The sequence below is a fragment of the Aphelocoma coerulescens genome, chromosome 20 (assembly GCF_041296385.1).
Source record: "Aphelocoma coerulescens isolate FSJ_1873_10779 chromosome 20, UR_Acoe_1.0, whole genome shotgun sequence".
NCBI lineage: Eukaryota > Metazoa > Chordata > Aves > Passeriformes > Corvidae > Aphelocoma > Aphelocoma coerulescens.
The window spans coordinates 2,873,136-2,894,774 of NC_091033.1; the positions used below are offsets into that span (position 1 = coordinate 2,873,136).

Consider the following 21,639-nt stretch of genomic DNA (forward strand, 5'->3'; position numbering starts at 1 on the left):
ATTCCAGTTACAAATAAGACTTATTAATAAATCAAATATAAAAATACACTACACATAGACGCTATATTAAAAAGTCCCCTTACTGTCATTGGCAGCTTTTTTCCTTTTCCTTTGTTGCCTACAGGTGCCATCCTGTCCTTGGCTGGGTCAGCTGCCATGTGTTTAGGTCCTTGGGTGGGTCTTGGCACTTTGATATCCTTGTCTGAGAGCCCCACCTTGTGCTATATCTCCATTAATGATGTGGATGATGGGGCAGAGTGAGCCCTCACAGGCGTCCCTGTGGGCAAAGCCAAGCTGGCCTAACCAGCCCTGTTTCAGTGGCCATCTGGGTGCCATTGGGGCACGTTTTGTGGTGCTGGTTAGACAATTCTGCAGGCTGGCATTAATATGACCCTTCAAATAAACCCCCAAACCCACAGAAATCCAGAATTCATCATAAAACACAGCTCTCTTGCTAAAAATACCTAATCAGTGCCAATCTCCCTGGTTGTTTGCTCCCTGAAATAACATCCTGCTTGTGATAACATTAACCCCATAATAAAGACTGTCCATTAAATTTTAAAAGGGGCAAATCCAAGCTTCAGAGCTCTCTATTTTGATTGCTATACACATGGGGCAATTTGGAATATCCACTTGAGAAGCAAACGAGAGACAGAAGCCTTTTCGTGTTTCCGACTTGGCTTAGCACTTGGGGTTTAACATCAGGCACCTGCAGATCGTCTGCAAGATGCGGCACTTGCACAGAGCACAGTAGTGACAGCAGGAATTCAAGTGTGGCTTGCAGGTTTTGAAGGTTGGCACACAGTTAGCAGCAGGCGGGGGCCTTGGCTTCAGAGATACCTCGTGTTCAGCATTTTTCTGGAAGACAAAACCAGGAGAATTCATAGACAGGTGAAAGGAGGGTGGCTCGAGGAGTGAACAGAGGGAGGTTCTGGGGGGATGAGCAGGTGGCTGTGGGAGCTGCGTTAGCAGTGCAGAGGTGTGGGGGGGCTGGGAAATGGGGAAGGGTGGCTTGAGACTGACCTTCTGAGCAAAATGACAAACTTCATTTTGACCATGACTGGATGGAGCGCTGGAAAAGGGTCTGTAGGGAGGAGTGTGGCAGCAGCAAAGAAAGGGGTGCAAAAATGTGCACAGATGGTGAAGTTACCAGTAAAACCAATTAAGGTGTTCTGTATGGATCTCCCAGCTTTTCAGATGAGGGAAAACTCCCTGTCAGGCTCTTGTTTGCTGAGCTCTGACACTGAGAGAGCAGGGCAGTGACTTGGCAATGCTCCACCTCGTGAGCTCGGTGATCCTCCATCTGTGGGAATCCTTAACTGCACACACAGCTGAGTGAGTGGAGAAAGACCTCTCATCTCCCCAAGGAGTGCAGCTTCTCTGCTGGGGACTTGGAAAAGTGGAAAATTTTGGGTTGCTCAGCATGTGCCTGGGAGCCAGGAGGGATCTCTGGAGCCCAGGCACCTTGTGCACTTCTGAAACTCAGAGTTATGGAATTGTTTGGATGGGAAGGGATTTTAAAGCCCACCTCATCCCACCCCTTGCCATGGTCAGGGACACCTTCTACTATCCCAGGTTGATCCAAGGCCCATCCAACGTGGCCTTGAACACTGCCAGGGATGGGGCAGCCACAGCTTCTAATTTTCTTTCCACCATTATTGTTTTGCATCTATTTTTACAATATTTAGAGCTTTAAACTGTATGTAAATGATTTAAATCAGGGAATGGCAGTAAAAGCCTTGCAAATGAATGCACTGAGGGAAGTAGCAAACAAGTAGCAAACTGTTCTAATCCAACAAAGTTTTCTGAGCAACCACCTACCTGGGAAGATTTCCTGTTCTCTGCCTCTTTCCTGCTGACTTTCTGGGATCTTCTAGTTAAATCTTCAATGAGAATAGCACAGCAAAATGTGAAATCAATTTTACAGAATGTTATTTCACCGAGATAGTCCTATTTTTGTGTGAGAGGAGGCAGATAACCTGTAATGCCACCTCATTGCTGCATGTTTTGCAGTGATGTTCATCTCAATTCAGAGCGTCTCAACTCTGTCGCTGCTGCTTGTACAAAGCAGAAGAGCAACTGATATTTGTATTTTAGAAGGGATTTTTTACACATTGTTTGGTAGATGCAAACAAGGAATTATTTCAGAGAAATAAAATTAAAGGTCTCTGAAAAAGACTGGGGTGCTCATGCACAGTAGTCACATGGACAAAAGTAGGAAAAATCTTTAGAATTCCATAATTTTTTCTGTTAAAATGTGGTGCTACATGCATAATTTTGGAAGGAATTAACAAGTGTAGCCTGCTTTCCACGAGCAAAAACTGCTGATTTATGCTGAGCATAAACTCTGCATCTGTGATTCTGCACCTTTCATTCTGCAGTGCTTTGCTCCCTCTCCACCCACAGGCTCATTTTACATAATGTTACTTGCAAAGGTGTTTCATTCATGTGCTTGTAACTTTGCTTTCTAAATATATTTGTCACCATATCTATTTTTAGATATTTATAACTAAAATGTAAATTCCATGACTGGGGCTTGTCTTGGGCTCTAACACAGCAAGACTGTTAAAGTGTGAGACACTTCCCAGCTCCCCAGCCTGTTGTGGTATTTTTGGTACCTTTATTCTGTGCGTGTGAGTTTTGTAATTAGCACTAACCTGTATGTAATGGATGATTGGGATAGAAAACATCCATATCCCCACTGCTGAATGGTGGCTCCTTATCTATTCCAGGATCCTCTATCAATATATTTTGAATATTTACTAATTGTTAAGATTTGTAGAGTTGCAGAATGAAGAATAAATATTTTGAGCTGGTTTGGGGGGTTTCATTTATTTATCTTGTAGTGTTATAAGTTAGGGGTATGCATCTCTAAGAAGCAGTGGGGAGAAATGTGTCACAGCTCAGCCCATCTGCCATGGGCTCACTTCTGTGAGAAGATGGAGAAATCAGTTGAAGGCATTGTATTTTATATCTCTGATTTTAATTGGGGTAAAAATGTTTTTGGAATCTTGAGAGTGAAGGCATCAAGGATCTTAAGGACCATGAAATGGTACAGCTTGGGAGGCTGCAGAACAGCACAAGCTTTGCTAAACTCCCAGTTAAAGAACACTGAGTTAAGTCAGGATTCAGAGGTTCAGATTTCTTTGGAAATGCACGTGTGGGGAACTGTTTCTCCTTAAAGATATTTCTCCTGAGCAAGAGCATGGAGAAAATACAGGAAACAAGGTAAGAACCAGAGTGCTTTAAACTAAAGCTGTAAAAGCCTGCAGAAAGGAGCTAAACAAGAGAAGCTTTATTTTTTTAATTATTAGCATTTTGACACAGTTATGGATGTTCTGTAGCTGATTATCTCCAAACACCTGTGAGTTTCTTGAAAGGAGAAGTTGGTGTAAATTACACTGGAAGAGTTAAGGCAGACATGAGGAAAGAATTTTGCGAAGAAAAGAGTTAAGCATCACCCTAAAGAAGTTCTTCCCAAACAGGACAGGTGGTCATCTGCCAGTAACCATAGGGACAAAGCTGGTCCTGTCTTGGATAGATAAATAAATGGCCCCTGGCTCTCCCTTGCGGTGCTCTTTTCTTCCCCTGTTTAAAGACCAGGTAAACTGAGGTTATATTAATTCCTGTTAATACTGTTGATTTCTCTACCACGAGAGCAGACCCTTAAAACCCTCACATTACGTTCTTTTTTCCTCATGTGCATAAGATTCTCAAAGGAAGATTATTGTGGAGGCCGCTGGGCCTGCTGGACAAGGAACGAAAGGACTCCTACGGTGGGATAAGTCCTCGGTCCCTTTCCAGCTCATGGTGACTGAAAAACTTCCCCAGAATGCTTTGTTCTGTTCTGTTCATGTACCCCAGTTCTGCCCCCCTCGTTGGCTCCATTGATACCCCCTCAGAGTTTCTCAATCAGTTCCCTTACCCTGGGCCCCCCATTGCTCTGCCCCGGGACTTCTCTGAGACCTCGCACGAGTGTGGATGCATTAAAGCTCTCCTGCAAACCCTTCTGTGAAAACTCTTCTGGCTCCGTCATCCTGGGACTGTTTCGCGGGCGATCCGTGGGTGTGTGCAATGTGCCGGCGGCACCGAGAGGCCTCCTTGGAGGCGCTTTGGGGAAGGTCGTGACACGACACCAGACAACAGAAACACGACAGCCCATATTAGCAGAAAAACTCTTCAATATAAAGTCTAATAGTGTGATAGGAGCGGAAGCAAAACCTGTAAAACTAAAATAAATGGTCTGATTTTTTTTTTCATTCTTCTAAATTGAGGTTTATCACATTGTCATTCTTGGGGGCTGCAGCCGTGACAGTTCTGCACCCTATGGAGGGCATTAAGCAAAGTTATCCAAATAATCCAGACTAATCAACAGCGGTGTTTTCTGCAAATCTTGTTAATTTGGCACCGAAGGGCAAGTTTTACTCACCTACTATGGAGATGGGTGGAAGATCTGAGAGGTCCATTTTGTTGGACAGGTCACATTCTGTCTTTTCCTCAATGACCAAGTGGGAATCAGCAGCTCTGAACAGGCTGTAGCAGAGCAGGAGGCTGAGGAAGAGGTTCTTTCTTTCCATCGTGGGGAGGAAAAATTCCATTGTCATGAAAACCAAAGTCAGTGAAAACCTGTAGAAGTGATGCAGGGGTATGAATCTCAGCAATGGTTTTCTGTCAGGTTGTGCAGCTTTAGCAACAAATCTCTGACAATTATTTCATTTCCAGCACTTTGCTTCTCGTACTGCAATACCTAAGATTGTAGTTGTAGGAGTGGAAAAATGCTAAGTCAAACAGAACTCCCCGAGATGGTCTTTTTTCCTGATTCCTTTCTCAGAAGGTTTATTTCCCCCTAAGACATGAGGGTCCTCCCATCTGAGCTTTACAATGGTTATTGTATGGCCAAGGGCAGAAACTCAATCACATCATCAAATTTCTCTCAGAAAGTCTTGTTTACAAACTTGTGCTAGAAAACATAGAAAAATAATGACAATTTAAAGCTGCCCACAAATTGTGTTTCCTGTTAATTTTCTTCTCTTAAAAATAAATAATGAAGTAATACCTTATTACACCTCCAAGTGGCTGCTGTAATCCCATATAAATCACAGCCGTGACTCATGTGAGTTATAAAAGGCCCAATGCTGTAACGTGTTTATGTGCCTTGGGGTTATGCACTGAATACCTTCCAAGATGTGGTGAAGCCTGGGATTTAGGATACTTATGGAGGCATCTGAGCTGTGGAGCATGGCCATTCACCTGAGATGACAGTCCCTGCAGGGTACACAGTGTGTGTCACCAGCCTGGACTCTTTTTCTTGTTCTTTCTTGTATTTCAAAGCTGATTTTTATTTCCATGTGCATCAGTTTTCTTCAGTGTCAGAGTTATGGGAGCTGCCAGCCTCCAGATTTGTGGGTGGCTTTGTGTCAGTGAAAAGCTACTCATAGCAGTAAACAGAGTGAGTGAAACCAAATGTTTTGGGCCATTCATCTGGTTGCAATGAGTTCATTACTGGGGAGTTAAAAGACAAAAAGTTTCTGCATTGGGAGGGTTTCAATCTGGTCACTGCTGCTACACTGAGTCTGTTCTGCACTTGCTTCTATAACCCCACTGACCCACTCTTCCCTGGGAGATGATCAGTATTAATGCTTCTAATTCCAAGCGCTTGGGATCATTGCTAAACTTGTCTGTTCTGCAGGCCATGCTCATGTAACAAATCAGTGCTGGGGGCATCGAGGCTGCTTCCACTGGTGGCTGTAGCTGTGCTATGAGGATGTTCACCTCTGCTCTGGAGCTGGGCTGGGAGCTTGGAGGGTTCAGTCTGGAGAAGAGAAGGCTCTGGGGAGACATGGGAACCCCTTCAGCCGTTATCAAAAAGAGGGAGAGCAACTTTTTACCCAGAGAGTGATAGGACAAGGCCGAATGGTTTTAAACTAAAAGAGAGAGATTTAGATTGGAGATTTAAAAGTTCTTTACTCAGAGGGTGGGGAGGCCCTGGCACAGGGTGCCCAGAGAAGCTGTGGCTGCCCCTGGATCCCTGGCAGTGTCCAAGGCCAGGCTGGAAATGGCTTGGAGCAACCTGGGATAGTGGAAGGTGTCCCTGCCCATGTTGGAACTGGATGGCTTTAAGGTCTCCCCCAGCCCAAACCATTCTGAGAGTCCGTGATTCATTCCTGGATCTGTTTGGGCTCCATTGGGATTTGCAGGGAAGCATATGCTGGATCCTTTGTGGTTTATACATCTGAATGAGCTGAAACTGAAAGGGATGTGTGTGACCCTGGAGTTTTACAGGGGAGGATTAACCTCTGGGGAGGAAGTGCTGCTTTGTCTGGACTTGAAATGCTGCTACACTGATTCTGTTCTGCACTTGCTTTTATAACCCCACTAACCCACTCATCCCTGGGAGATGATCAGTATTAATGCACATCTGGAGTCATTCAAAGCAGATGTGAAAGTTCAGACCCTGTCTAGGTCAGAGCCATGGCTGTGTGTAGGAGTCTCTTTTGAATGAGTTGATTCAAATTTTGTAATGTGAGACGTGATGAGCCTTTGATTTGATCCTGAATCACCTACTAGAGGAGAAGGTGCCTCTTGTTTGTTTTGTCTAGAAATTCCAGTAACCGAAAGGAACAAGTCCTGCCATGAGAATTTTTTGTTGTGATGGTAAAATTGTGGGCTTGAATTTTCAGCTATTGCAGTTTAGTAAAGAATCAAGGTGACACATGTGTGTTAATTCTCTACCTACTCTCATCTTGCAAACTCTTGTACAGAAGCTCAGCCCTCGCCCATGGCAATTGCCCATTTATAATGGAAGTATGTGAAAATATTTGCTAGGTCAGGACCCTACCCTGATCTTTTTTCTTATCTTCAGAAGAGTTGCCCTTTTACTGGCTTTTTCCCATCTCCTTTCACAAAAGATGTCCAAACCTCCCTGAGATTTCTTGATGCTTCCTAAAGACTGCCCTAACACACACCTACATGTGTAAATAACCATTTAGGTCATAATGTTCAGGTCACAATTAGAACTTCTTTTCATGTAACTGATTTTACCAACCTGAGTATCCCTGGTGATGTTCATATTCTAGAGGTATATGTTTACAAGTCATAAAATAAATAAATAATTACTTGTGTGCCCAAAAGCTTGTCTATGTTTTCCAAATATACAGTTGGTCAAATATAACATATTGCCTAAAAAACTTAGCCTGCTTAACATTTAAGTTTGCTGATTTTTCAGATCTAGGCTTATAGGGAAGAAAGAAATTTTTTACAGTGAGGGTGGTAAAGCACAGGTTATCCGGGAAGGCCTTGATGCCCCATCCCAGGAAACATTTGAGGTCAGGTTGGAGGGGTCTTTAAGTAACCTGGTTTAGATGAAGATGTCCCTGCTCATGGCAGGGGAGTTGGACTAAATAACCTTTAAAGGTTACTTCCAACCCCATCTATTCCATGATTCTGCGACACAGGGCTTGTCTGTGGCAGGTGGATGGAGACATTTGGGCTCTGATTCTTTCCTTGCCCTGAGCTGGAGTGAAGAGAGCAAGCTGGTGAGCTGGAAGCTGTTTTGCTTTGCACATAGTGGTGTTCATGCTGCAGATTTTTCTTTTTAAAGCAACATTTTAAAGGAACATTAAGTAACATTCGTTACAGGATATGCTCTGGGAGATTCCTAAGATTCCTGTGCTGTTCAGGTCAGCATGTGCTGCCCTGCTGGAGTGTTGGCTCTCACAAAGCTGCCTGATGGACACCACGTTGCCATGCCCCAATGTACTGTTTAAACAAGCTTCCACCCCAGCATGCTGTTTTCATTGTACTTCATTGTCTTTATCTCAGCAAAATTGCCAATGGATGTGATTTAGTCTGAGCAAACAGTAAGATTTTACAGCTGGCATCTCTTCATTTCAAACAGCAACACCTGAATGATGGATGGGGTGGAAATGCAAACCTGGCTCGTTTTGAACCCTGGTGCACGTGGGGGTTTTTAGCCACAAGCACTTGGGTGGTAGGGATTGTACAGCCCTGGGGTGAGGGTTTGAACCTGGAAATTGCACACATTGGTGAATACGCATTTGATCTGCAAAATTCTATCCACTGGCTGGAAAAGCAACGCTCCCTGGAGCAGTAGGATCTGTGAGGTGTGAACAGCTGAGTTCATGGAGGGGTGAAGGAGGAGGAAAGTGGAATCAGAAGTGAAACAAAAAGGTGTTCATGGCCCCAAAACTGCCAGAGCTCGAGGAGTGTTTGGATAACACTCTCAGGGATGCACAGGGTGGGATTGTTGGGGTGTCCTGTGCTGGGCCAGGGGTTGGACTGGATGATCCTTCTGAGTCACTCCAACCTCAGGATATTCCATGATTCTATGATTAATCTTGGGTTTCCTCTTTTGCATCATATAGCAAAACCCTTCCCTAAGTTTGTTTTCTTTTTCTGGCACTAAAGAGAGGTTTACTTTTCCATTTTGCCCATTTTTTCCCTTCTGGGACTCATCAAAGGCTGATGAAAGCAATCAAACTATTTTCCATACCTCTAGCTACCTTCACATCTGTTTCTTTCTGAGCACTTAAATTTAAAAGTTTATTTTCCTTTTGAGCCCCTAACAATTTAGAAGTAAATAGCTTTAATAGTGGAATCTTGAGAGGGTTCCCATTTCCTCAATGTTAAAATGTGTGAGGAGAACTTTAAAATTGATTTTTAAATTTTTGGAGACTTAGTCTTGCCCAGCAATGAAATTTAAGCAGTGAACTTTAGCTGCAGTTTAGCAAGTCGTGTAAGGAAATGGTTAACATGTTGCAGTGGTCTTGATTGTCAAGGGAATAACAGAATTCTATTTAAAACCAAAACAAAGGGAGACACTTTGAAAGTTTGTTGACTGTCAACAGAGATCACAGTACCCTTTTCTGTACCATTGCCTCTCTGCTTTGGATTATTATATTCAATATGTAAATAAGGAATTTCAATCTTTACCCCAATTGTTGCATTTCACAAGCATTTTTCCTGACTGTAAATTTGGAAAATGACAGATGATGGGAAACAACTTCTTTCTAGTTTTAGTCAATTTTTTTGTGGTGTCATATTAAGTCTTCATGGAAATTCGGTTTGTCTGGAAGCACCCGACTATATTCAACACTTGTGAGGAGAACTGATTTCTTACCACAGCTGGTTTCACTCTGTTCAGAGATTTATCTTCATCCCCAACAGAGTGAAGATTGCTCATGAAGCTCAGTTTCCAAATGTTTTGTTTTCTAATCTTTTCACCTCCAGTGACTTTGCCAGGAGAAAGGAAGGCTATTTCCCGGTAAGGGAAGTCTCTGTGTGCACATCCCTCCCTTCCATTTGACCTTCAGTGCAGATTCAGTACACATGGCTTTTCCCTTTGGGAGATATCCCATGTATCCCCATCTGCTACTGATCATAGTAGGAAACCCTCAATATACTCTCAGTTTTCCTCTTTTCTGCAGCACGGTGAGATGCAGGATAATAAATACCACTGCACTGCCCAGAGAGAAGTGTCATGGCCACTGCCAGCCCCAGTGCTTGAATGGACACTTCTCTGCAGGGTTTGTGTTTCATTAGTGCACATCACTGGGGTTATTGAAATATAGATTTAGAAGAAACATAAAGATTTAAGTCATAGGCTAGCTGTGTTGGAATGGGTAGAATAGGAAAGAATTTGGGCCCAGTGAGAGTTAATTAAAATAGTTAGGAGAGCTGGACCTGAAATAGGGTTTTAGATGTTAGTAACTGATTACCAAATAACTGATGATCGGTCATTTGCATGTTTCCCTAGCTGTGCTTAGAATGAGGAGTAGAAACATTGATAAGTTGGTGTAGGGAACAAGGACAATTACCAATTTCCTCCCTTTGTGGGAACCCATCCAAAAGTCACACAAGAAGAAACTTACAGGTCACTAAAGTAATTAGGATTGTTAAAGTTCAGAGAAGCAAAAAGGTCAAAATGAGGAAGATGAGTTACTTCATCTTTTTTGGGACCACTGACCCAATTCAAGACCAGCAACTCAATTCAGAGCACACACTGTGCATGCTTAATGACATTTAAGCTCATTTCCAGACGAAGTGGAGAATGGGAGGTGTTAATGTTATGAATATGCATTTTTATTTTGGATAGTCATAATTTTTGTAAATAAAAAGCTTTGTGTTTGCTTGTATTGGGGCCCTGTGTCTTAGGGAGCCATCCCATGCAGTGCCTGGCACCAAATAAACATGCACTTTCTAACTCTAAACTGTTAGAGAGTCTTTGTCTGTCTCAGTTGAATATCGATATTAGATCGATATTCATATTTTGGTAAATCATTATAATTACCCCAGCACTCCAGCTCTGCCAAACTTGGCTGTTCTGGAAGCCATGAGTAGTACAGTGCTAATCCCACTGGGTTTTGACATTGAATCAGGAATTCAGATTAACCTTTACACGTAACTACAGTAATCATTGCACAAATGTGTTTACACAAGCCACAAGAGCTGTTGTGTTTGTTCTGAACATGATCCCTTATTTATGAGTCAATGATTATTGATTCCACCCCTCCATATATCTATTTGTTCTTATTCAAGAGACAGGATAAATGTCACTATTGGATTGTCCCGTTTGTGTACTTATTTCTGGGCATCATTCATTCTAACTTCTCTTTTCTGATTTGCTCATAAAAAACTGCCCATGGTTGTGGAAAGCAGGTTCCAAGAGTGTTCCAGTCTCACATTTCATTCATTATTTCAGGTCCTGCCTTTGCATTTTGGCTCATTTAAAAAAAAAATGCAAAGCATTCAGTTGTGGTGCTTGGGTCTAAATATAAACTCGGTGTGGTTAGAACTGATCCATGTGCTGTCTATGGAGACAGCCATGTCTGTAGCTGAAAAACAATTTTTTTCAGACTTTCAAACAAAATCAGGTCCAAGTCTTTTTTCTTTTAAGTGTAACAGTTGAGGCTCTTTTTACAGTTTTCCTCTAATGCCTCTACTTAAAACTACTAGCTAATGTTTTCCTCCAAGCTACATAATTTCCCTTAGGCTACCCAGGAATGACCCTGGAGGAAGAGCTGCAAGTGAAGCTTGGTGCTTACACTCCTTCCAGTCAGGGATTTCATCCATCTGCCCAGATGCTGCCAGAGAGGGACATTCCTGCTGCCTGTGTGAGACCCTCGCTCGGAGCGTGGTGGGATGGCAGGACACCAAATTCCTCCCTGTTGTGGCCAGGTGGCTGAAAGAACTCAGCTTTCCCTTTTAATAAAATGGGTTTAAATCCTTTTCCATCTGTATAAAATGGTGTCATCTGCACTTGTTTTCAAGCAGAAAAAAAAAGGACATGAATTTCTGGGATTAGGATTGCTATGGGATGCCAGTGCATTACATCCAGATTTCTGCTTCTTTTCCCCTTTAAATTGAAGCCTGTAAAATACTATTGACCAAAGTCAAACTGGCAAGTGGTGTTGGAGGGCTTCTCTCAGCTCATTCTCATTCCTTTAGTTCTTTCTCCCAGACTCTGTCTGGTCTTTTGTGTATATTTTTGTCATTCCCAAATAACAGGGGCCTGGTCCAAGAGGCACTGTCTCTTCTCTAGTTCCTCTATACCAACCCCACAATCAGTTCACTAAAATGAATTGTGTTTGTTGTACAGAGAGAAGTGCACCAGAGAGAATTCTGTAGTGCTTGATGCAATATGCTGTTTCTGTGCAATTTTAACCTTTTTTAAACTTTCTGAACTCAATCTACCCTTCTTGCTCCTTTTATTTAGATTTTCTGTTTTCTTTCATTTTTCAACCATCCACTGTGCCTTGTTACTTTTGACAGAATTCCCTCTAGGCAAATTTCTCTTGCCTGCCATGTATTTAATTCTTTTTCCTTTGCACTTTTATTGCTTCTCTACCTTGTCCTCAGTATCTCCAGCTGGAGAATCCTGAAGAATGAAGCAGCGAAACTGGATGAGATGCAACAGTGCAGAGACCACATTCAAACACTTAAGCTTGAGAGCAAAAAACCATTTCTGAAGGTAATGACTTCTGGATTTCGAATCATAGATGAACTGGCTGTATTGTTTGCAGCATAACCAAGAGCAAGAACATGATGCAGCAGTGTATAAAAAGGAAATTGAACTCCAGGGTGTGTCTAGAGAAATACTTTGTAACTGCAATATGAAAGCATTTAGTATTCTATGCACATACTGGCCTTCATTTAGAGAACCATGTCCAGTTTTGGTCACCCATGTGGAGCAAAAATGTGTGTAAGTCAGAATAAATGCCAGCAAAGAATAATAATTGCCTGAGATAAAAGGTGATCCAGCAACATCTCCAGTGATCCTGTGCTTTACACCCAACTTCCTTATACCCCACCTGGCAAAAGTTCCCTTTTTTTTGCATCAATCCTTCCTATGACCTCCAACTGTGTGGGGCTCCTTGATGCCTACAGAGCAGTTAGGAAGGTCAGACACTATAAAAAAGATTTGCCATGTGCAGGACTATGCATTGACAGGCATAATTGGGCTTGCATATATTTAAAACTGCTGATTTACAGATGCTGTATACATTATTGTGTAAATAAATACAAATGCAACCGTTTTTAATTCTGTGTGTGTATGTGAGGGGGGGACAGCTCAGCACAGACTCTTTCAAATCACCCTGTGTGTATTTTTCTCTCACAGCTATGCTGGTTTATCAAGCCCCCTGTAATTAGGCATATGTCAGACTGTTCAGACCAAAACCACTTGAGCTTGGATAGGCTGAAAATGAAGAAAACAAATTTCCTTCTGGAGGATCTTCAGCTGAGTTCTCTCTCTCTATGTGCCATCATAGCTCAAATTCCAGGTTAAAAAAAGGTGGGAATCACACTTTATGGCAGCGAGGAGCCAAGACTCACTGGCTTTCAGAGATAACTGTGGTAAGACTGTAAAGGAAGAGTCCTCTTAGAAGTAAAACTTGTCCATCACAGCCTCTACAACTCAGGATAAATGACTCTGCTTGTTCTCCTCTCTCCTACTGCCCACTTGGAGCCATCCCTGCTCAGATGCTCCATTCTTTGTTCTGGATGGACAGAACAACAAGCAGAGGTTTGAATTACAGGAGAAAAGGTTCAGATGAGATGTAAGGGAAACCTTTGCCATGTGCAGGGTAGGAAAGCACTACAATCCTTGCCTGGAGATAATTATTCAGTCTCCAAAGTCGGGGAGAATTAGGAATGAATTAGATGTCTGTCAGTCAGTCTGCCCTGACACTTCTCATATGCAAAACTAACTCAGATGCAAAAAGAGCCCCCAAACCAGACAAAACCACACCCTCCCAGGAACTATCCAGTGTGATGGTGGATATAAAGCACCATCAAGGGTTGGATCCTTGTCTCACTTTTCATACAGATGTCACGCCACAACTGAGGATGGAGTGAATCTCCAAACTAGAAATAGATTAATAACAGAAAGACTAACATCTAAAGAAGTAACTCTGGTGCGAGCTGTGTTCTACCCAGGTGGAAAAGGCCCAGGGAATCAGTAATTCTAAAGCCTGTTTGCAGGGATGGGGATGAATGCTGCAGCTCTTGTAAATGGTTTCAGGGATGTGGCCTGTACCAGAGCTATTGTGCTGATTACTGTGTTTGCAAAGGCTTTAGAAGTGACTACTGTTATGAATGTATTGTGATGTTGGCTTTGTGCATGGTACATAATGTTAGAAAAACTTTACCTAGGTTCTGTAATGTAATACATGACATAGAATGTCTATTGTTTATGTAGTCAATTTAGAAAAGATAGGCAGAGAAAGCCTTCACATTCCTGGAGTATCTTATCAGAGAAGAAGACCTGAAACCAGAGAGAAGAATTTATGGAGGGAGCAGAGATGGAATGGAGCCAAGGAGGAAGATTAGGCTGATGGGACGATACACAGAAACTCCAAAGAATTTATGAATCATGCATGATTGTGACGAATGTGCAATAAGAGATGTGCTTTTAAAGACGATCTTTTGGATGTAGAGGTGTGCCAAAGCTCTGCCAAAGCACATGGCTGTAACACCCTTTTTGCTATTGTCTCCTAATTGTCCCTTTTATTAAACTTTTTTAAGTTTTACAAAAGTGAACCTCTTTTTTCACACTACTGAACCTGTAATTTAGAGGAACCTTGAGAAAGTAGCCTGAAATCCCCAGAACAGGTCTGGATTAACAATGTGCTGCTAAATACCTTGGAGGGAGAAAAGTTGTCATGAAGCTGCAGCTTGCAAAAGCAAACAAGACCATTGGGATCACATGGTCTGATTTCTTCCAGGACAGGCTGGAGGCCCTGCCTGGATTTCAGTACTTCAGGCTTAGTTGAACCAAGTGATAACACCTCTGGTAATTCATTGCTGTAAATTTGTCCTCTTTCAATTTCTAGGAACTGAATCCTTCTAAATCTTCTTCTTCACTGTGGAAAACGCATCTACTTTCTTTTTTCCCCTCCTGAGAGGTGCTTGGATGAGCAAGCAACTTCCTAATAATCTCCCAGCTTGGGTAAACAGGTTGAACCTGTAGAATTACTAAATAGAAATTATTTACTTTTCCAGTTCTTTGGTTATCCACATAGCTCTCCTGTTCAGCTTCCTAAGTTTTCATTAGAGGCAGGGGTAGTGCTCCTTTAGTGACCTTGACTGTGCCAAATAATCTCCTTACTCCACTCTAGTCATCTTTAATCAGGTTCTCTATTTTCCACTCCAAAATTTTGCTAGGATCTGAGTCAAGCCAATGCCCACACAACAACTTAATTATCCACAGGGTCATTAAGTTAGTGATAATTACCTGGCTATTCCCTGTCTTACTGAAAAGGAGCTTCTTACCCAGCTTCACCAACAATTAGCACCTAATTTAAGATGGCTATTTAGCATTCCTTCAAGGGACAGCTTGGCATTTAATCTGTTTCCAAAGAGTATAATTTTGTTTCCTGTTTTTAAGTAATTCTAACATTCTGTTTTAATACCATCAACCTCTTATAATATTTTGTCTATTAAAATGACATGTTTTCCTGGTCCTAGGGTTGTTTGGAGCTGAGGGACAGGACTCTTTGATTGTTTGAAAATGTGCTCTTGTCTTCATACTGAGATTTAGGGTATTTTTTTTGAAAGCATTCTTTAAGTGCTCTCTCCCGTTCCTCATTTTTTTGCATGTTTAAGTCTTTCTAGCTCAGTTGGGGGGAAATCTAAGTTATAATGATTTCCAGCTCTATGGAACTGTCTCCAGGAAAGTGAGCATGTGAAGAGGGGAAACCAGGGAAGTGCCTTTGAACATTGTATGAAAGAGGAAGTTGTCAAGCTATTGCTGCTCCATTTTCACTGTCTAGAGAAACCCCTATTGTAAATCCTTATCCCTTTGCTGTCTTGTAAGAGCTTGCACATGGCTTTGACTAAGAGACATTGCTTTTTTGTCATGTCCTTCTCCTCTCTTCCAATGCATGACTAGATACAGGCTTTACAGGCATGGCTGTGGGAGATTTCCTGTTGGTGTTCCCTTTGAAGCCTCTGTTGTTTTGGGCTTTGTTCTATTTGTACATTCAGAAACAAATTGGCTTTTATGTTACAATCAAGTCACCTAAAAGGTAAAGGGTTTTTTTTAATAGAGTATTTGGTCTGTGACTGGAGGAGGCTGATGGTGGATTTGCCTCTGAAATCCTCTGGGCAACAACAATCCCTCTGGCCACGGTGTTAATGTGGCAAGTAAGAACAATGGTCAATTTATATCTGGTGGTAAAAACAAAATTAATTTCCTGTCTGGCTTTTCATGCTGATCAATTTTAAGCAACTTGCTTGTCAGTCAGAGGGCAGAGCCGGGAGAGGTGCTGAGGTCCATGTGATAGCTGTTGGCAGAGGGTGGGAAGCAGAGTGAGGAGCAGGAGCTGTGGTGGTGGCAGAGGTTCCCACTGAGTCGTACATGCCCAGGAGATGGGATGCAGCTGTGCTGCTTGTGGTGCTCAATCCAGGATGTTGTATCCTGGACTTGCTGGGACCCTGAGTGTTTCTTCCCTGCTCCAGGTGATGGGGCTGGCTCTGATACAGCACAGCTGTACCCCGGGATCAGGTTGCTGGGGGAGAGCTGGAAGGTGCCCCCCAGGGGCTCCCTGCTTCCCTTGGATGCCGTGGAGAAGGGAGGAATTCCTGCTTAGCTAATGGCAGACAGACCTGCTGAAGGGAAACTTGAAGGGGCTATGACTAAGGGGTTAAATTTAAGAGAATGATAAAAGTCTTTGTGTTCCATGTGTAATGGAGTTTCTAAATATCCCATTCTTTTTCCTGCCTGTGTCCTTGGCATCCTTAGTGAGAGGGTCTGGCATGTTAACATTGGTTTGTAAACGCAATTTCTTCTTGAGAATGCCACTTGCATATTGGTGACACATGTTGGCCTGTCCCGGCTGAGAGTGCTGAGTGGTGGGGGGGGTGGGGAGACCTTCCTGGCTGTGGATGGGGAGAAGAGGAGCTTCCTGGACATTCTTTCCACATCCTGGCAAGGCTGTGTTATCCTGACTGTGGCACAGACAAGTAAGAACACTTGGAACCATTGGATTTGCATGGAGTAGCTGCGAAGTTTATCTGTTGTACTCATGTGCCCCCCCCAGAAATGAGGAAATAGAAAATAAGATTATTTGCGTTGCTCTTCTCTGTATGTGGAAAATTCTGGGATCAGGGACTCAGATGTCGTGTCCCATATGGAAGGAAGATATTGGAGCAGTCTTGGGTATCTGTGCAAGATCAATGGGAGATCTGGACTGTCTCTACAAAGCACTGTGAGGCACAGCTTTTCCAGGGAAGGAGGGAAATCCATGTGTAGCCCAGAAGTGGGAAGTAAGGATGAAGACAAATGTCTGGAAGTGACATCAATTAATGGACTAACTGCCCATAGGAGAACAACAAACATTCTAAGAATGAAGTAACGATAGACAAACACCCAAGGAAAAGAATGTATGTTGTGCATTTGGGATGAGAAATGCTGTTCTGGGAAGCAGGAGTGCAAAAGGGTTTGGGATTGTGGTGGAAATGAGCTCACAGCGTTACATTGCTGTCAAAAGTGCTAATGGAGCTCTCAAAGGGGAAAATTGGAGCAACTTCAATAGGAGGGGGAATATATGTTTGAGATCAGTGTGGCTGTGAATAGCCAGAGATCTGCCGGGATGAACCAGGCTTCTCACAGAGATATGATGGAACTCCTTTTATTCTATTGTCAGACCCATGGTTATACCCTAATTCCCCAAGCACACATAAGCAAGCTCCACACTACTGGGTCACAGCTACTGTTCATGTGGCCTTTAATAGCAAGTGATTGGTTACAGATTAATATGCACACGACTAACTAACATAAGTCTTTCCCTTTCTATGGTCAGCATCCCCCTCCCCAACATCCTGTTGCTTGCCACATCAGCATTGCTCTTCTCTTTTTTCCCTAGTCAAGGACAGTTCACTAATATAGCTTGGATTGTGCACATACACATGTCCCTGTTCACTCAGCCATTTCTCTACAGCTGTCTGGAAGGCACTCCAAGAACACCGCTATTTTATTGGAAAGTGTTTGGATTAACCAAAGAATGATCAAAGAAGTCGAAAAGAGCCCCCAAAGCTCAGTTCCTGGAATTCCAAAGGAAGAATGGAGAGTGTCTCAGTTCCTGAGTGTGCTTGGCAAGATTAGAATGAGAATGGGGTGAAAAATGGGTTTTCAAGCAAGATGACAAAGCTCTGATGAGATGAAGCTGCCAGAAGTAGAAGACAGGTCCAAAACATTTCCAGGATTTAGACTGTTCTGGTTCAGTAACAACCATACTTTAGAATTTCTGTCTTTGGCTTTTCTACTACAGAAACTTGATTTTTCTAAGAAATACAGCTTCTAAGCAAAATTGCTGGAAATTACATCATTGTCTGTGTTATGGGCTAGCTAATGACTAGAACTTCAGTTTTATTTAGGATCTTACCAGTCTCTGAAGCTGTGCCAGGAGCGTGGATGTTCACTTCGGCTCTGGAATTTTGGAGACATACAATCATGGAGACAAAGATGTTGCTTTTACAGTTATGGCACTACCACTATGGTTTTCCCACCAACTGACCTACCTCTCTACTTATTTATGTCAAAGTGTTTTTCTTTTTTTCTTTTTTTGTAACTTTTAAAAAATTTTATTTTTCATTAAAAAAAAATTTAATTAAATTTTTCTTTATCTTACATTTTGATATCTCTGAAACCACTTTAGAACATGGAAAATAAGTTACATCCAGAGTGTCAGGTATTGAGTCAGACCTATTGAAGCAGCCCATTTCAAAATCTTAGGAATCTACTGAAAGAACAAGCTTTGAAATTCAACATATAAATGATTAAAAGCTCAGAGTGAATCTTAAATAATCTGTTAGTAGATGTTATTTATATATATATATATATATATATATAAAATATGTAGTAACATATTATATATCTGTACATCTGATGATTCACTATGGGCCACTGGATGGTTCCCCACTGGGAATGGGCCACTTTCTTAATTTTGCTTTTAACCAAGTACATTCCCACCCACAAAAAACCATGGATGTCTCTGTCAGCTGTGCCTTCCCAGAGTGTTCCCCCAAAAGAACATCCCTGCTGCCATCAGCAGCTGGACCTGGGACCTGCAGCTGCTCTGAGCAGCCTTCTAGGGCTTCTTTTCACTGGTGCAGGAAATGCCTCAGTAATGGGCACTTTTGAAAAGTTCATGGCAAAATTAATTTAATGTTTTGCTCTGCCGGGAGATAGGAAGATGCTGATGTGCACACCCAGACATTTTTAACTGGGATATTTCTACTGTCAGGACAAACCCCATATTTTATATTTTGCTAAACAGATAAAATTATAACGTTGAATGGATTTAAAATGCTTAATTCAATACTATCTGTAATGTAATGCCTTTCTCATTATCCCAGGTTGTTTTTTTTAATGGCGTGAGCATTTCAAAATGCAGAGAGAAGCAAATGGAAAAGGTGTAGTGAGTGTTCCCTGCAGGGAGTGCTGCCTCCTCTTTCCTAATCACTGAAATTTTATTTAATTTGCACTAAGTATATTAAAGTTTAACCACCCAAGGAAAGAAATTTGAAATTGTGTGATTTGAAAGAAAAAAATAAGACTATTCCACTCAGGTTCAGGGTTTTTTCCATTAAATTTGCTTTTTAAAAGGAAGGTTGGTCATATGCTAAAAATAAGAAAGTTAATATTTCTTGTATGTAAATATCCTCCATGAACATGCACACTTAATTAACAAGGTGTTAATTATTTAGTCGAGGGTTTTAGTAGGTGTTTAGTCTGCAAAATACCAGGGGCTAATTCATGTGTGTATCTCTCTTTCTGTGTCTGTGTGTAACAGATTGTAGGGAGTGCTAAAGAAAAAAAATCCATATTTAAGATGGCAAAATCCTTCCGTTTTCAGTGAATTGGGGTTTTTTAGGTACAAGAAAAAGGGAACATAACCAGGGAAAATACTCTATCTGTTACCACTTGTGTAATTTTGCATTTGGACTAGAATGCTGTGAAAGCTTTCTGAGCCTGCCTCAGTGGGGAAAAAAATCATTATTCTGTGAAGTGGGAGATGGATCAGGAAGTGAAACTCTGGTATCTGTAAAGCAAACATGAGATGTTCTTGGGGGAAAAAAAAACCCAAACCAGAACAAATAACCAAAGAAAAACCAAACCTGACTAAAACCACCAACAAAAAAGGCTCCAAACCACCACCAAAACCAAACGACAGAAATCCCCTCTCAAGCACTAATAAGCATCAAAAGACCTTTTTTTGATAGATATTGGTTAAACTGTCTAAAATGAGGGACTTCAGACTATCCAAATGAAGTGCCCAGATTCCAAAGGGGCAGGCAGGGAGCAGAGCAGTGATGCCTCTGCAGGACCTTCCCTGGCTCGGGCAGAGTTTCTCACATTAAGAAGATGCCCAGAAACTCCAAAATTTCCAGGCACAGCAGCGAAGGCACTTTAGAACACAGTGAGCTCTCCTCTGCCTTCGCAGTGTGGCTGAAAAGCAGCAGAAAGAGAGCTGTAAAGTATAGCTGGAGAAATAAAGCAGGGAAAAGCAGACAAAAATCTGGACAACAGAAAGAAATTAATCCTTTTTGGAAAATAACGACTGTAATAAAATGACCCATAAATTTGTTCATTTTCCAGTGATTGTAGGGACTATGAAATTGATAGCTTTGCTGCAGAAATTGATGTTGAAAGAAAAATTCTGGTGCTGCAAACAGCAATCAGAAATGATCTCTGCATTTTGTGTATCTTGTTAACTGTGTAAAGCAATGGTTGCTTGCTGAACTCACACAAAATGAAAGAATATTAAGAATACTAATGGAGGACTGGAGAATGGCATGTGTGTAGTGTAGGATTAGTTTTTATGAGGTGCTACAGAGAAAACTGACAGGGCAAGTTAGAAAAATAATTACAGTCTGATGTTAGAAGAGAAATAGTATCATTCCTAAAATAGATAAAATCTAATCCCTTGTCTTTCTGAAAGCATCAGGAAAATAAAGATTTATTTCAACATTGTATCATAATTTTATTTACTGCACTTAGGGGAATAAAATAATGTCACTAATCAATTGGAACAGTGTAAAAATACAGCTGAGGAAAGGTACGTTGTTAATGTTAAAATCATGTAATAAAAGAGTGGCCAGGGATAATATAACATCTAAAATAATTTCAGGAAAAAAGACTTACAAGTAGACTAAACAAAAAAAGCAAAATTTGCAAGAAAAAAGCCTGAAGAGGCAGAAACACCAAACAGAATCGAAACAACCTAAACCACAGGCAGTGCCTGGAAAAGAAAGATTTGGAGTCGAACAGAAAACCGGAGCAAATAAATGCAGAAGAGCAAAATGGTAAAATAACAAAGTTAAGAGAGTTTTAAAACTTCACTGCTTGCCAGACCCGCGAGGGAGATCTGCAGGACTGATCTGAGTAAGGGCAGGCAAATCTCCCCGGCGCAGCAGGAAAACGGGATCGGTTCCGCCCGGGACAGAGAGCGCGAGGGCAATGCCCTGCAGCAGGGTTGCAAGGGTTCTGCAAGGGTTCTGCAAGGGTTCTGCAAGGGTTCTGCAAGGGTTGGGTCCTACCGCAGCAGGAAGGTGCCGTGCCGCTCCCAGGCCCTGGCGCACAGCCGGGCGCTGCTCCCCCGTGTCCCGCGGAGCCGCCGGGCAGCGGCAGAGCCTCGGCACCGCGGCGCTCCCCGCCTTATCCCGGGCGCACGGCAGCGGCGTCGGCCAAATCCCTCTGAGTGAGGATGGCCCGTCTATTCTGCTTCAATCTCTGCTTTTTCTCAGCTCCCCTCCCCACCTCAGCCTCTCTTTTTTTTTTCCCCACCCTCCTTCTCTCTTTGCTGTCTCGTGGAAAAAAAAAAAATCCAGTAGAACGTTGACTCTCAGCCCCTCCTTTTGCCTCCCATTTGAAACCCACGAGGACTGACCTGGGTCTTCAGCTAGAGGCGATTCCAGCTGGGATTTTCCTGTCACTCAGGTAGAAAAGGACAGATAGCAGGGGAAGGAAAAGCCCTGCTGATAAACCCCATCTGCTGTGCTCCACAGTGCTTGTTTTGGGCTCCTTGGTGCAGGACTCCCTGTCTGGCGGGCTCGCTCCCTGGGAAGATCACTGGGAACACTGGGCATCTGCACGAGCAGCTCCTCAGCTGTGCCCGA

General features: G+C 42.4%; 1 protein-coding gene across 3 annotated transcripts in view; it reads right to left on the bottom strand.

Annotated features, from left to right (window-relative positions):
• Positions 1-666: 666 nt before the first annotated feature.
• The window catches only part of ASIP (agouti signaling protein), a 32,614-nt gene continuing 11,641 nt past the window's right edge, over positions 667-21,639 (bottom strand). Inside the window, exons 1-4 of one of the 3 annotated variants that reach the window (XM_069034386.1) lie at positions 21,411-21,474; positions 4,430-4,626; positions 1,822-1,883; positions 667-858 (exon numbers count right to left, since the gene is read on the bottom strand). In XM_069034386.1, the coding sequence (XP_068890487.1) occupies positions 682-858; positions 1,822-1,883; positions 4,430-4,604 (414 nt within the window). In that variant the 5' untranslated portion in view covers positions 4,605-4,626; positions 21,411-21,474 and the 3' untranslated portion in view covers positions 667-681. Of the gene's footprint in view, positions 859-1,821; positions 1,884-4,429; positions 4,627-21,060; positions 21,211-21,410; positions 21,475-21,639 lie in introns of those variants that run through there. The other 2 variants (XM_069034385.1, XM_069034384.1) reach the window with 2 other exon arrangements.